Raw genomic sequence first — 17,242 nt, 5'->3', positions numbered from 1 at the left:
GGAAATGGGGGTTAAGTGACTTGCCCAGGGTCACACAGCTAGTAAGTGTCAAGTGTCTGAGGTTGGATTTGAACTCAGGTCCTCCTGAATCCAGGGCCGGTGCTTTATCCACTGTGCCACCTAGCTGCCCCTCGAATACATTTTTTAATATAATAATTTATCCATTCTGCAAACTAAGAGTCTTTAAGTCAGAAAAGGTAAGCCAATATACTCACATTGTGATAAAAGAGGCTATTTTCCACTGATTTCTAACTATATAGGAAAAATAGCACAGGTCACACTTTTGATTCGGTTTAGTCTAGGTGGCACAGATGTCAGGCTTGGAGTCAGGAAAGACTCATTGTCAAGAGTTCAATCTGGCATCGGACACTAACTAGCCATATGACCCTGGTCAAGTCACTTAACCCTGTTTGCCTCAGTTTCTTCAACTGTAAAATGAACTGGAGAAAGAAATTGCAAACCACTCTAGTATTTTTGCAAAGAAAACCCAAAAGAGGTCACAAAGAGTTGAACATGACTGGAACAACTCAACAACAACAGCAACAAGACCAGATGGTATCTGACTTCCCCTCTAATGTTGAGATTGTATGATTCTATGTATAGGTCAAAGTGCCTTTATCTACCACTTAACCAATAGGACCACATCTGAATATTTTCTCTAATGTGTTTATAAACATAATGGCAATGCACAGTGGGGAAAAAATATATATGTTTACAGTGGTACCTACCCCAGCCAAGAAGATAATACCATAGTAAGTGTTGTTTCTCTGCAAACACAGCCACCACAATGAGTGTATGTAGATAAATGCCTTCACAAAGCATCCAAAAATAATTGCATCCCAACAGATAAAGGTGAATAAACTGGGATATTTTGCAACTCACCTGTGTGAAAAAGAAATATGTAAAATAAAAGTTATATCCTTATTTATTCATTAAATTTTACCTGGACATATATAGAGACTGAAAACTATATATTTAATTCCATGTATACCAGGGATTGTCTAATTCCAGATTTGAGATTGTTAATGTACTGATCCACTTATGTACTATATTGTTCTGTATGTATGTTGTGTACTATAGTACTTATATAGAATAGATTATACTAAAACACATGTAGTACTTAAAATAGTATTGAGTATTATTATTAAATACTATACTAAATACCATTTAAGTACAATCAAGTTCTTCTAATAGAAGATTTTATGAATTGCTAGTTTGAAAATCTGCTGCTGTCCAAACAGGTTACAACCCTCTATAGACTCAGTTAAATTAATGGTCAGATGACAACAATGTGGTCTACCACTAGGTTATATTTTCACTACTGAGGTACCAGAATGAAGTTCCCATTTGCTAATGTTTCAAGTCGTTATAAATTGATTTTGTTATAGCTCTATATTAAATATAAATTATATTTTAAAATTAAATTTAATTATATTCATATTGAGAGGCCTCATGATTTAGTGGAGAGGGAGCTGAGATCAGAACCAGAAAGATTAGTTCATGTCCTTACCATTGTATATCTTTGCTATATGACTTTGGACAAGTCACTTAACCTCTCAGACCTCTAGACACACATTTATAAGTTGTAGAGAAAATGTCAATATGCAGGATAAAATTTCCTGCCCTGAAAGTTCTCTGTACCAATGATATCAAAAGTCCATTCCCAATTCCTATTTCATCTTGCTAAATAAATCTTTCCATATGTTGGAAGATGTACTGTTGGGAGTATTTCTTAAAAATATCTAATAATTACCAGTTGACCATGATGATAAATTTGATCTGTACAAAATAATTAGAATAACTTCAAAATTAAGTGACACAAACATGTTTCATTTTCCTAAATGATTCTGGCCAGACTCATATGACACTGAAAATACTGAAGAGTTAAAAATGTCTTTCCACGATAGGATGCTATCTCAACAATATGTGAAAGAATTCCTTTGGCCCTTTTAGAATAAATAGATCATTAACTAATTTGGTAACAAACAGATAAAGGTTCTAATGAACTCCAACATTTCAGCAAAGAATTATAAACTAAGACTAAGTGTGTGAGTGTGAACTACATTTTTCCCCTTTATTTAGCCACCTTTCTGTGTGTAAAGTCCTTTCACCAATAAAGATATGTAACTTTATCTTAAGAGAATTGTTTGATTCATTCTGATAACATGTCACATAGCTCAGTGGCCAGATTTGAACCCAAGTTGCCCCGACTCCATGGCTGTTCCTTGATCTAATACACTTCACAGATTCTCTGTGGTGTTTGATGTCATATAAAAACAAAACATCACAATTCTAAAATCTAAACTTGTAGCTATACCTTTAAAATGGATTAGATTACTCATTAAAATATTCAGATAAATGAGATAATTATCACTATTATCTCAATACTGAATTTTCCTTTTTTTTGGGGGGGGGGGAAGAGCAGCAATGAGGGTTAAGTGACTTGCCCAGGGTCACATAGCTAATAAGTGTCAAGTGTCTGAGGCCAGATTTGAACTCAGGTCCTCCTGAATTCAGGGCAGGTGCTTTATCCACTGTGTCACCTAGCTGCCCCCTTGAACTTTACTTTCAAGTACACACTCTTCCTTATACCGCTAGGTGAATACAGATATTTTCAGTACCTTAACTTTTAAAATACCCACAAATTTAAATGTGAATGTGTGTGTATGTACACACACACACACACATACACACACATACATACACACATGCACATGCAAAATTAGCTATATGTGTACGCATACAAAAGTTTCCTCCATAAATAAAATACCCAAATCTTACTTACAGGATTGGTTGCAACTAATGCCTGATTGTTGGCCACAGCAGTTAACCAGATGATTGTGACAACAGAATTACAAACAAAAGAGAAGAACAAATTTTTATGCAGAGTGATCCTTTGGCAGCTCAAACTCCTAAATAATTAAGAAAAAATAAAATAGTTACTTTATTCAAATTCCTAGGTATTTTAATTCTTATTAAAAGATCACTTTTGAAGAGACAGTGTGGTACAGGGGAAACAATACAAATTCTGGAGTCAAAGGACTAGATTCACATCCTGTCTCTGCTACCTATTACTTTTGTGACTGTACAGATCACAAACTCTTTAGGTTCATGGAAATGCTCACTTAAACACCTCAGTTTCTTCATCTTTAAAACAAGAGTGTTAGATTAGATTACATTAAAGGTAACTTCCAACTCTATGTCTATGATCCTAAAATCAAATATTTAAAATCCATTCTTGGGTGACTAAAGATATATATATATATATATATATATATATATATATATATATATATATATATATATATATATATATATATACATGTGTGTGTGTATGTATATCTGAATGTATAATTTTTAAATTACTTTAGGAAAAGCAAATCAAAATCTGATGTCCTACACAGAGAAAAATGAGCTAAGAATACATATACACATATATTTAAGTATATATCTTTCTCTCTCTCTCTCTCTCTCAATTGCTGAATCTTCCTAACATTGTATCAGTGGTTGTGAATAGTTAGTCTATGGCTGAAAACAATTTGAATGCTTGGCACAGTACTGACTATTTACTAATTATCTTTTGTAGCACCTAGCAGAGTATTTTTCTAACAATAGGAACTTAGTATATGCTAGCTGAATTCAATTCAGTGGAAATCATGGATTGAAAATGAAAAATTAATTAGGAAGTTATATTGTCTACACAATTTTTTCCAGTGCGTGTACGTGTGTGTGTGTGTGTGTGTGATTCTAGAAACACATAGTAATAAAAGACTAAATGTTTTATTTGTCATTTAGGCATATTAACAACATTCAGGCAAAGTCTACATTTTCTAACCTATCAAAACACAGGCAGTTTTACTGAATTTCCCCTTCTACTTTGTCTAATATGTTATCTCCAGATATTGTCCAAACTACAATTCAGAAGCTTTTAGTTATGAGTCTATAATGAAAATATTTAGTGGTCCCAAAACTGACTTCATAAAATTAGTATATACATGACTATAAGAAAAAAAATATATATGTGTGTGTGCTTATATAATATTATATAATACAGATTATATATAGATTTATATTGATATACATTTAAAGTCTCATCAAATATAAAGCTCAAGGAGGCCACACAAAGTTTTGTTCCTGCTCCCAGATACCAAATGTGTCTCTATCATTTAGACGGGATCTTAAAAGGTAGATTATGGGGAGAAAATCCTAGTTCCTGATATATTATCTCCTATTACATGGTGAAGCACCATAAAGAATATAACAACTAATAGATGTGATTGTATGAAGGAGCACTTTACAATGAAGTTAAGTTGCATATTATTTTGAAACTATTTGTCATTTTAGGATGGGCTTTTGTGATTATTAAATTCAATGCAATGCTTCAGATTAATGAATTGATGCCTAAGAAGTTAAATGGCTTCCTCAGAGTCTCACAGTAAATCCATAGAAGAGGCTAGATTTGAACCCATTTTCTCTGATTCCAGTTTCAGTTGTCTGCATACTATCCTATATCATATTATTAAATGATTTTATGTTAGTTTTAGATTCTCTCTCAAAGTTCCTGAAACAAACATTGATAAATGCTTGTTGACTTCATTCATAAGTCCTCAAAATTTATGTCCTCTGGATAAAATAAGAAAGACAAGGCTCTTATTGTATAATTCTTGATCATTGTTTGTTATTTCAAAACTGGGAGCATGATCAAGAATTTCTCTTTCAATTTCATGATTATGAAAGTTAAAACAGCATAATGAAACATAAAGAACATTGAACCTGTGGTCAGAATATATGAGTTGAGGAATCAACTATACCATTTTCTATTTGTAGGAAATTGGATGTCACTTAACCTATATGAAGGTCCAGCTTCCTCATCTGTAAAATGGAGATATTGATATATCCACTTCTTTTTATATCCTAGAATGTCCTGAATAAAAGGGGCTTTAGAGATCTTTAAATGTTTTGACTAAAGTCTCATAATAAGTTATTGGACAAACTCTGGATTTAAATCCAATTCTTTTGAATCCCAATGCAGTCCTCTTTCTTTTTCATTCCACAGCCTCTTATCCCCACAGAGATGAGATGATTTATGTTAGAATACTTTGCTATATGCATATATTATTTAAATTCAGACTAATTTGATTTAAACTTAATTAAATTTAATTTACATTCATATCAATTTATTTTAATAATGATAATGACAAAAATCTCAGTAACTTAGACCTCTAATTTAAATTTTATGAGGATTCAGGTGTCTTGGGAAAAATGATTTCTGTTCCTTTTTTAAGGAAAGGATTTTCGTTAACTACCTGCATATTATAAAGGAACATTTTTTTCAATTGTACTCAGTATATTGTTTTTATGAAAATGAATGATGCCCAGGAATGAAAATATTTTGAATTCTCATAAATATACATAATTCTCCAAATGCTGAATTAATTTTCTTTTCCTTAAAGAAAGCACAAAGGTATATTTCAGCACAATCCAGGCTGAGCCAAAAAATATAATAATACCAAGTAGAAGCATTTAGTGTATATACTCTAAAGGTGATAATACATCATACTTTATGCTATCATACATATTATATATCATTATATTACAAAGGTGCCAACCTCTATAATGTATACTCTGATTTCAATTCACACCAAAACATTTGAATTAAACTGTGCACTACAAAATAATAACACATTTCTTGTGGATACTTGACAATACTGACAGCCAAAACAAATTAGTATTTTTTTACTCAATTTTGTTTTCAGACCAATAAAGTAATTTTCTTGATCTCTCCCTATATATGTTAAACTGGTTGATATGAATTAGAGAAATTACACAGAATTTTGGGTGGGGTCCTTATGGAAGAAGACCGTGGCCACAGCAGTACAGAACAGGAAGGCATGGATGGGTTTTCTGAATTGTTAGAGAGGACACAAAACCACTGAGATCACAGATTGTTGGATGCATCTCTCTCTCTCTCTCTCTCTCTCTCTCTCTCTCTCTCTCTCTCAATATACACACACACACACACACACACACACACATATACACACTTCTCCCTCCACATTACAACATAAGGGAATGCCCTCTCCCACATATGAAGGGTTGGTGAAGTAGGGCAACTCTGAGACATTACTATTTCTATACAGTGGCTATGGGGCTTTCTTTAGTTTCCAGGTTAATTGGTAGCTATGACAGAACCTCTCTGACCTATTGCACCCCAGGACACATGACTTATAAAGATCTTGGTGTGAGAGGAAGACTCTCACTTGTTCCAGTGCTATCAGCTTCACTATGATCCTGCCTTTAAGGTCTCAGCTATGGGACCACCTTATAATGAGGTCTTTTTGGATTTGAGTACCTAAAATAAGATACTCATTTTACTTTGTAAGGGAATGATCACTAAGAGGTGTTAACATGATGCTAGAAGAAATGGTAATTGCTTGCATTCAAATGATCTGACTTTGGATTTAGACCTATAAGGGACTTTAGAGATCATCTTGTCCAACTCTCATTTTTTTACAAAAGAGAAACTGACACCTCCAGAGTTATGCGACAGTTGCCCAAGTGACATGTGACACACAGGTAGTAAATGTCAGAGCCAGGCCTTGAACTCAGGTCTTCTGATTTATGTGCTTTGTCCACTACACTGTGTCCTTCCAGAACATGTTAATAAGAAAAATAAAAGTAATTATTTGAAATTCTGTTTAAGCTTTAACAAAAAACTGAAAATAAAAGTTCAGGTATAACAATTTTCAATATTGTTTGACTAAAAATAATAGTGAAAACTTAAAATTTAATAGACAAGATGTAATAATACAGTTATGTTTCAAAATAATGAGAAGATATACCCATGATCAACAAACTCCAGGGACTTTCTATTACTTCCAGGAGCAAATATAAATACCATTTGGCTTTTAAAGCCCCTCAGAACTTGGCCTCTTTATACTTTGCCAGTCTTACACCTCACTCCTCTCCATATACTTTGTTTTTCTTTTCTTTTCTTTTCTTTTTTTCTTTTTTCTTTCTTTCCTTCTTTTTTTTGCAGGGTAATGAGGGTTAAATGACTTGTCCAGGGTCACACAGCTAGTAAGTGTGAAGTGTCTGAGGTCACATTTGAACTCAGGTCCTCCTGAATCCAGGCCCAGTGCTTTATCCACTGTGCCACCTAGCTGCTCCCCCTCCAGATACTTTGTGATCCAGTGACCCTGGTCTTCTCTCTATTTCACACACAATACACTTCACCTACTGATTCTATGCATATTAACTGACTGTCCCCCAAGCCTATAGCACTTACACTCCTCTTCTCTGCCTACTGGCTTCCTTCAAGTTTCAGCCAAAGTCTCACCTTTTGTGAAAAACCTTTCCCAGTTCTCCTAAATCTTAATGTCACCCCTCTGAGATAGTCTCCAATTTATCTCGTCTCTATCTCTATCATCTCTATCTATATAATTTATATCTACATCTATATATTTGGGGCATGTTTTCTTGACCTTTAGACTACGAGCTCCTTAAGAGTAAAGTTTGGTCCTTTTTGTCCTTTCTTTGTATCCCCAAGTTTAACACATTGCCTGGCATATAGTGGGTCCTCAATAAATGTTTGTTGATTTTATTATACCCTGTGGGAAAATATAGCATAAGCAAAATCCAGTTCAGCAGAGCCTTAGGGGGAAATTATTTGTATTGATCATTTTCAATTCTTTTATCGATATGTTCTTATTAATAAATTTGCTTTGCACACAATTTTTAAGGAACACAGGTATTACATAAAGCCCACTACTCCTATGTTGCTATGCCTTTGGAATTCTTTAAGTTATTATTACAGTGACATTTCATGGATATGTCAAACATGTATATGTAAAATTATCTCTAGGGGGAAATCATATCTTAAGCAATAGGTGACATAAACTGAACTATTATCTATGACTGACAGAGGACAACATACTGTGGTTCTATAAGATTTTGTTTTGTAAGGGTGGGTGATCTTTTTCTTTCTTTCTCTTTCTTTTTTTCTTTTCTGCTTTTTTTTGGAGGGGGCGGGTAACAAATGAAAGGAAAGCATGCAGGAAAGCAAGGTCATTTGTGAACCATGACAAATAGTTATATGTACAAGTAAGTCACGAACAACTTGGACTTAATGTCTGTATATGGATAAAGTCTCAATGCTAAATCCAGGAAAGGCATACAGCCCTGAAGAGGTCATATCTCAGGGTCATGAAGCAGCTCTTCCTGTTGAGTATTCAGAACAACCTGCAGCTCTCCATCCCTTCCCACCCTCCTCCTCACATGAGCAGGACAGGAACAGAGGGATGAATATTGGAAATAAAAATGTAAGTGAAAAGAAAAAGAAAAGCTTGCAAAACTAGAAGTATTTGAAAAAGTATTCTCTCCATCTTGATAGTTTTGTAATTTTTAATAACATTAATAAGATTACTTTCTTCCTTATACCTGCCATATGTCATCTAAATAGCAAAAAAATCTGCCAAAACATTTTCATATCATTTCATATTTATATAAATACTTAAAAAATTATATTCAGATAAAACACTCTTCTTGATATCTGCAATTTTTTCTATTTTGTAAATCTCAAATTCCTCTATAAGCAAAATCAAGGAATTTCTAATGGAAAACTAGATTTCTCCCCTTGCCTCAAATCTGTGATTTCATCAGTTTAGTGAATTAATTCCCATGAGGAAACATCTACCCATGCATATTTGGAATCAGTATACCATTTATTGTTTCCTGGAGGCCCTGAAAGGGTAAGTGGCTTCTCCAAGGTCACACAGTCAACATGTGTCCAAGGTAGGACTTGATCTTCCTGACTTGGAGACCAGCCTTTTATTCATTATACTACATGGCCTGTCCAAGATAGGGATTATAGTGGCAGTTTTTATTGTTTGTTAGAGTATTGGGGAATGCTTTTAGCCTTTATGAGAGGTATTAGCTCCCTGGGCAGCTAGGTGCCGCAGAAGATAGAGTGCCAGGCCTAGAGTTAGGAAGACTCATGTTCCTGAGTTCAAATCTGGCCTCAGACAGTTACTATCCATATGACCCTGGGCAAATTCAATTAACCTTGTTTTTCTCAGTTTCCTTATTTGTAAAATGAACTGGAAAAGGAAATGGCAAACCACTTCAATATTTTTCCAAGAATGCACCAAATGGGGTCATGAAACATTGAACATGACCGAACAACAACAAAAGATGTTCCCTCCTTTAAAAAAATCTGTTAATTACTTATAAGTGAAAATGGAAGTATTGTATTTTCTGCTGCTTCATTCTGAATATATAGAAGGAAACGCCAAAATCTTCTTCACAGATGCTGTTAAAATAGAGACTCAATAACCATTTGTTATGAAAATCTCCTATTATAAGTGAATTAGTGCTGTTTCAGAAGTTTGATATAAGGTCTTACCCAGAAAAATAGTGATTTTTCTCATTTATTACATGAGGACAAAGAAGAATATGGTTTTGGATACCATGTAGTACCCAAACACTAACATAGCAGCCATCTGATTTTTTTTTTTTTGGCCATTTAGAAGCATTATGATATAGTGAGCAGCATGCTGGCCTCAAGTTGGAAGACCTGAGTTCAAATCCCAGCTTTGCAATGATCAGCAAGTGACATCCCCTTAAATGGATCTTGGACTCCACAGTGTAAAGTGAGGGGCTTAGGGTAGATAAAACCTACAATTTCTTCTGTTCCTAACAAGCTATATTATATGGAAGCAACTAAAAAGACACCCATAAGCAAAATTTCAATCACACAATGATCTTGTCAAATTACGTTAGAATTGCTTACACCTTTAAATGAAATTTTCTATAATCTATAATTATTTTATGATAGACAATTATGATAAAGATGGGTCATGATACTTTCCCTAAGATTTATTTGCCTTGCATTAAGGGAGCAAGCTATTTTGTGAACAGGCCTCCGTAAATGGAAGCATACATTTAAATAGTTCTTGCATAATCTATATTTTCTTATTATGGTAGACAAGCATGACACAGATGCGCCAGGAATTTTGTTTAAGACTTGTTTGTTTTGCATTCAGTCTATGTCTGCATGAGGGACAGATTGTTTTGTTAACAATAGACTGCTGCATACAGATAGAGTCAGTAACAGAATCTAAAAGGGTAAATACCTATTTTCTAACCTGTTCCTTCAACCTCCATAGACACTAACAACATTGCATTTCCTGATCTATCTCTGACCTAAACTATTCAGTGACTCCTGAACAAGCTCAATTATGACAATTTTTTTTTCAAAAGAGAACAAAGTCTGAAAGTTTAAAAAGATCATGGAAGTAACAGGAGCTGAAGCAGGTTTAGAGGCTCTGGAGAAAACACTGACAGCCTGAATCTCTGCCCTGGGTTCTCAAAACTATTTTAGCACTGGATGATCTCTGGGCTAATCTTTAGCTCTGTTTTTCCCCAGGCTCCCCATCTTTCTCATTAAGTTCCCTATTACCCTGAAGAATCTCTGCAGAAAAGTTATTGAACTGGTTGCTGGTAGGAGCATTTCTGCCAAAGGAGACAAAAAATTGCAACAATTTCATTATTTACAATCAATCACAAAAACTGCATGTGTGTGTGTGTGTGTGTGTGTGTGTGTGTGTGTGTGAGAGAGAGAGAGAGAGAGAGAGAGAGAGAGAGAGAGAGAGAGAGAGAGAGAGAGCAGGAGCGATATGATGATAGGGGATGTCAGTGAGGTTAGATGTCCGACAGGCAGTCATGTCTCCTGTTTGATTAGCCCAAGGCCAAAACTGTTGTGTCATGGTGCTTGGAATCATATGATAGCAGAACTAGAAGGGAAATTGGTCTTTGTTGTTGTTCACTCAAGATATTCCATCTCCTTTCTTTTTGCCTTTATACAGGCTGTGCCATATGTCTGGAATGCATTCCCCCTTTACCTCCACCTTGGTCCTGCTCTTTCTATAAAATGCAGTTCAAGCACTATCTTTTTGATTTTTTTTTAAAGGGAAATAAGGGTTAAGTGACTTGCCCAAAGCCACACAGCTAGTAAGTGTCTAAGGCCGGATTTGAACTCAGGTCCTCCTGAATCCAGGGCTGGTGCTTTTTATGCTGTACCACCTAGTTGCTCCCTCAAGAACTATCTTCCTGATCCCCCCAACTTTTAGTGTCCTTTATCCCTGCTTTGTGTGTTATTCATATATAGTTAAAAATATATATAGGGCATAAAGTTAACTATATATGTGTCTAACTTTATGTTGTATATGTGGGTATACGTGTGTGTTTGTGTGTACACTTGTATATATAATATGCACTTGTTTGTACTTGCATTCTCATCTCCTAGGCCAGTGCTGTGAACAGAGTTCACTTGTTTATTGATTGATTGCATTTGTACAAGGCAAAATTGAAAGTTCAAGTAAGCATTGAGTTACTTTCATTTTTGTCGATGATTAAAATTGATGGCAAGCCCCAAGCTTATGCTCTGGTGTCTAAGTCCTCCAGTTTGGTTGTTGCAATTTGATGTAACAAATTGGATAATTGTCAAATCGGTTCACTTTGTATTATATAATTAAAGACCCAGCCTTGTCTGTCAACCTGTTGCTTTATTCTATTCTAATCCCTGTCTTCAGGCATTACCACATCCCAGAAGATCCTAAACAGATGGGTATCTGTCATTCTGTCATATGGTTTGTATCAATTACTATTTGTCCAAGTGGCCCAGATTGTCGAGCAATGCCTATTGTTTCCTAATGAGCACATTCATTAACACATGTCAGTAAATGGGTACAAACTAGATTAAAGTTAAGTGACTGTGGTAAACACACTGATTTGTTTAAACCAAAGCTAAAAACATATTTTTAAAAGACTTCAACCTGTAACTAATTTAACCTCATCTGAAACCTGTACTTTGTTTCTCAGAATCCTCAAATGCCCTTAATTTGAATCAAAATATTAAGCAGAATTTATGCATGTATTCCATGAGAATGTTTGAGGAAAAGACTCTCTTTGCTCCCTTTAAATTTAATAATTTCCTTCTATGTCTTAGCATAACCACAGAATAGAAAATGTGGTCTGCGGATATGGATTGCTTCCATCTTTTGCTCTATGGATCAATCTTTTCAGAAGACTAAGTCAAGGATTTTGACAAAATAAATCCTTTGGCTGTTTTGATAAGGGGGTTGACCAAACCATTACTAAACTGGTCATTCTCTGATTTTCTTCTGGACAAATCAACTGCAGTTAGTTGAAATGGTGGTACAATAATGCCTGACTGGAAACTATAGAATGCTTCAATGGTTTTACTGTCTCTAATATCACTGGGACACTGAAATTACCCCCAGAAACAGTAAGATGACTCACATTCTATATTTTCAACAATTTATAAGAGTATTTAATTTTTTATGATCATAACTTTGTGTGATTTTACTGTATGTAATTCTGAATGTGAATACACTCTCCAGTGACACAGGTAGGCTGCTAGTCTTTAAAATGGAGTCTTAAAGAATTAGCTGGAGGGGCATATAGGTGGTACAGTGGATAGAGCACCATCCTTGGTGTCAGTAAAACTTGATTTGTAATCTGATCTCAGACACTTATTAGCTATGTGATGCTGGACAAATCACTTAACCCTGATTGCTTCCAACAAAATTAGCTGGTACAAAAAAAGAGTCAAATAATTAGTTCACAACTATTAGGTGTCAGAGTGTGAGAAAACAATGAGTTTTGGGAGGTCCAAAGGCCCCAGATCAAGGCGATTGATTGGATTAAGATTGCTTAGATTGACTGACTTCACTGATTAACTCACTTAAAATTAATCCAAGCAATCTTAATCCAATCAATCCCCTTCCATCTGGGACCTTTGGGCCTTCCAAATCCCATTGTTTTCTCACAAGAGACGAGGTCTGAACAAAGTTCTTCCTGACACTTTAACTGGCCCTCTATTCATATTACTATACTCCCTCTTTTACTATCATATTTGATTGCTTTTCAAATGATTTCAGATCAGACATTAATTTTAAAAAAAATCACAGTTTAGAAGGAACCTCTTTAAAATAGAATACTGAAAAGTAGAATGCCCTTTAATTTAGTGAGTCCACCCTCACTGGAGTTCTTAAAAAATTAGATGGACATTTAGCCGGTATGTTGTGTATGTGTATAAATATATATATATATATATATATATATATATATATATATATATATATGTATATGTATATATGTATGTATGTATATATGTATGTGTATGTGTATGTATATGTATATGTATATGTATATGTATATGTATATGTATATATATATTTTTTTATTTGGGTATGCACAGGGTAAACTCCAATATCTCTCCCAACTTTAAGCCTCTGAGATAATGAGACTAGCCCAGTTGTTTGGCATAAAAGGACTTTCCAATAATAGGAAGGGTGAAATGAATTTAAAGTAGAAAAACATTGCTCCAGAGATCTGTCCTTGGGTCCTTGGTCCTCTGTAGCTTATTTGCTTTTGTTGTTTCATCAGTTACTTTGATGAAGGTAGAAAAGGAATATATATATATATATATATATATATATATATATATATATATATATATATATATATATATATATATATATGCAGTGTTCTGGTGGCACAAAGCTCAGAAGAACAGATAAAAGAAGAGCATTAGATGATAGTATCAGTATATAGATAAATGGTTATGAGGACAGAGTGATAGTCTAAATTTAAGATAACAAAAATAGAGAAACTTCTAAAATTCTACATGGGTTAAAATCAGATTTATAACTATTTGATGGAGTTGTATGTCTGGACAACAGTCCTTTAAAAAAATTTGATTTAGTTTCCTTATCATTAACCAAAGCGATATGGAAGCAAAAAGCAATATATGTATATATGTGTGCATATACATATATATGTTTATATATACATGTATATCTATAACTTCTTGGCACATATCTATGTGTATATGTATTTGAACCCAGGTCTTCAAAACTCCAAGTCTGGTGCCATGTGTGCTACACCATGCTGTCTTATTACGATTATATGTCAAAGCAATATTAATTTGGCTGAAAACACATGGCTTTTAAAACAGAATTAGAAAGTAATTCTGAAAAGAAATAGAATTCTTTCCTTTTTAGGACACAACAAACACTAAGGTTATTTCAACAGTTTCTCTTTCTTCCTACTGTTTTACACCAGTCTTTACTCCTCCTCTCCATCTTTTATGTTTATTTTTAATTGATTATGATATACAACTCATTAAATTTTTAAAAATTCTGTAGTATTTATTGAACAAAATTTAGAAATTGCTCAATAATGAATCATTCCATTTATTGAATGGAATAACTTTTTCCAATTTTTAAGGTGTTTGATTGGCACATATTATAATTCTCCATTGGGGGGATTGGTTAGTGGTATTTAATAGTAAAAGTATTCTCCAATATTTAGTATAGAGGCAGACTTTATTAATTAGCATCAGACTTTATTAATTAGCTATTTCTTATATTTTCTATGGAGTCAAATGTTGCAGCAAGGGACTTAACTGTTTCACAGATAATCTCATAATTCTAGATAAACATTCTATTTACCACCAATGGATATGATAAAAAAGGTTGTAAAACAATTTGTAGGCTTAAAAAATCAATTATTGTCGATGACTTAGAATTTCTTATAGACAAGCAAAGGACTAAATGAACCTAATTGCATAAATTTCTTCTTTAACCAGTTATTTTATAATGTTTAGAACAAAAGTACACATTTGTTTCTCCAGGCCACTGAAAAAAAATCTTAATTACAGAATCACAGAATTCAGAAGATGTTATTCAAACACTGAAAAATAGCCTTACACTTGGAGTGAGAAAGCCAAGATTCTATTTGGGTTTTGTGTGATTTTGGACAAAGCAAGTCCCTGAAAAGGCAATGTAGTGCCATAGAAAAAGAGTACTTCTTGATTTGGAGTCAAAGACCCAGGGTTAAAATCTTGGCTCTGGGATTCATTGCCTCTGTTACTTTGGGCAAATCATGAAACTTTTCACTGCCTAAGTTTTCTCACTTACAAAATGAAGGGAACGAGTTAGATAAATTCTGAGGTTCCTTCTAGCTCTATATCTATGATCCTTTGGTCTTATGATCTCTCTGGATCTGTTTCCTCTACAGTAAAATGATAGGGTTCAACAAAATGACTTTCAAAGTCCCTTACAATTCTATCATTCTTTGGCCTATGATTATGCTGGTGACAATGTTTACTCTGTGTGTGTGTGTGTGTGTGTGTGTGTGTGTGTGTGTGTGTATGCATTCACTGCATATAACTAATGCTTAATGAATGTCTTTTGAACGAATAAATGAATGTGTGTATATGCATGTTTGTATAAAAAGATCAGCACGGTTGCTGTGGTCTTTTAAAAGGACCTATCAGATAAAACCTACAACAAGAGCTGCCAAAATCACCATGGAAAAATTCTTATTATTTTAATGCAGTAAACAGAATGAGCAATTGAACCATCAGCAAAGACAATGTAATTAGTTCACAACCTTTATTATTCTCCCATTTAGGGGCCAAGATCCATATTCTTCATGTTGGCAAGATTCCTGCTGGCTTCAGTGCCTTTTGCCTATGTAGCTGGAGCAGAGCACTGGCCCCAAGGGAGATGTTTAATGTTTTCCATAAGATATTCAAGGAAAACTTCGAATTGAAGAGGAGATTCATTCGTTTTAAAACGTGATGTACTCTTGGTTTGAGATTTTTAAAAAGTGTCCCTCTCCAAATTTGCAAATTGAAAAAAAAATGTGAGGAGGGTGGTGGAAGGGGAGAGGTTTGCTGTTATTCATCTGTTTACAAGTTTGTATGCTAGTTGTTTGGGCAAGTCAGCAAATAAGGAAAAGTTTTGGAGGAAACCAGTAAACAAACTCTCCTTACCAGAAAATTCTGCTCTTAAAAATGGGTTTTCATATGTTGACTTAACTGTACCCACTAGCTAATGATTATGACAACTCACATTTCTATAGGTTTATTTTTTTGGGGGGGGGGCGGGGAGAGTTAGGGAGGATTTAAAAGTGCTTTCTGTAAAACAAAGTAGTGCGTGCCTAATTATCCCCAATTTATATATGAGTACAATTAGACTCACTGGTGACTTGCGCATAGTCACAGAATTCGTTGCTGCTACAGGCAGGATCTTAGTCCATATCTCCTTATGACTGTACCCTTTGTTCTTATATTCAGAAAATCACTGTGACATACACCGATCAAATACAACCATGGTAAAATGCATAGTTTAAAGTAAGGATTTTTTAAAAAGTTAATGATTTACATGAAGTATTAAATCTAACTTTGTTTTAGAAAGGGAACTATACATCAGGTGGTAGAGCAAAACATTTTAGTTTTGAAATGAATATTCTTAAATATATACATTTAAATGCATTGAAACGATATTTTTTCCTGTCTCAAAAAGCCCCTTTAAATGCAGCATTAACTCTTCTACTTTTTTTACTAAGCTAATTATTTACTAAGTTAATTCTTAGTGTGACCCATTTCCAAAGCCTTTCTCCTATAGAGATTACCTGTCTCTTTAAGGAGGGGACAACAACTAAAAGTTAAAATTGTAATTTATTCTAAGAATTATCTCTCAATTTATTGTCATAGAGGGTATATGAGTCTAATTTTAATCTATGGGAGATCTGTGAGACAAATTATGTTACAGAGAAAAAAGTAAGGAGAAATTTCTTTCTAGTTTTATACATACATACATACATACATACATACATACATACATGCATACATATATATATATTTATAAAATGAAAAAAATAAAAGAGAATTTTAAGATTCATGAATCAAGAGAAAGAGCTAAGAATAATGCCTGGAGAGATGCTTGAGAGACTTTTCTTTTTCTGGATTGATAGAAGCTGGAGAAAACAGTGAGAAAGATGTTGGAGATACTATCTTCATAAATCTATTGTAATCTCCTTTTTCTTGTGAAGAAGAAGAAAGGTATTCACCTGGTGAAGCTTTAGTTGTTATCCAGAGTGAACTTAATTGTGTGGAACTATTTTCAGAAGTAAAAAAAAAAAAAAGATGTCAACTGTAGTTAGTATAAAGGTTTGAGGTCACACTCACTGTGATCTTTTTCAAAGATAAAATTATCATTTATTTCATTGTTAATAAATTGTATGTCTAGTAATTTTGACATTTGTTTACTCCTAGTAGGTCAAGGTTTTAATTAATAAAGACATATAACTTACTACTATTGGGAAAAGAGATTTATCCAGTTGATTAAAAATTACACTTGATAAAATG

At 33.9% G+C, this 17,242-nt stretch overlaps 1 protein-coding gene across 3 annotated transcripts in view; it reads right to left on the bottom strand.

The window, feature by feature from the left end:
* The window catches only part of CALCRL (calcitonin receptor like receptor), a 116,374-nt gene that overhangs the window by 16,342 nt on the left and 82,790 nt on the right, over positions 1–17,242 (bottom strand). For all 3 annotated transcript variants that reach the window (XM_043990996.1, XM_043990994.1, XM_043990997.1), the window contains exons 9-10: positions 2,786–2,912; positions 729–882 (exon numbers count right to left, since the gene is read on the bottom strand). In XM_043990996.1, the coding sequence (XP_043846931.1) occupies positions 729–882; positions 2,786–2,912 (281 nt within the window). The remainder of the gene's footprint in view (positions 1–728; positions 883–2,785; positions 2,913–17,242) is intronic.

Source organism: Dromiciops gliroides, chromosome 3 (assembly GCF_019393635.1).
Source record: "Dromiciops gliroides isolate mDroGli1 chromosome 3, mDroGli1.pri, whole genome shotgun sequence".
NCBI classification, from domain to species: domain Eukaryota; kingdom Metazoa; phylum Chordata; class Mammalia; order Microbiotheria; family Microbiotheriidae; genus Dromiciops; species Dromiciops gliroides.
Note: the sequence above shows the minus strand (reverse complement) of the source record. Positions and strands in the feature narration are given on the sequence as shown.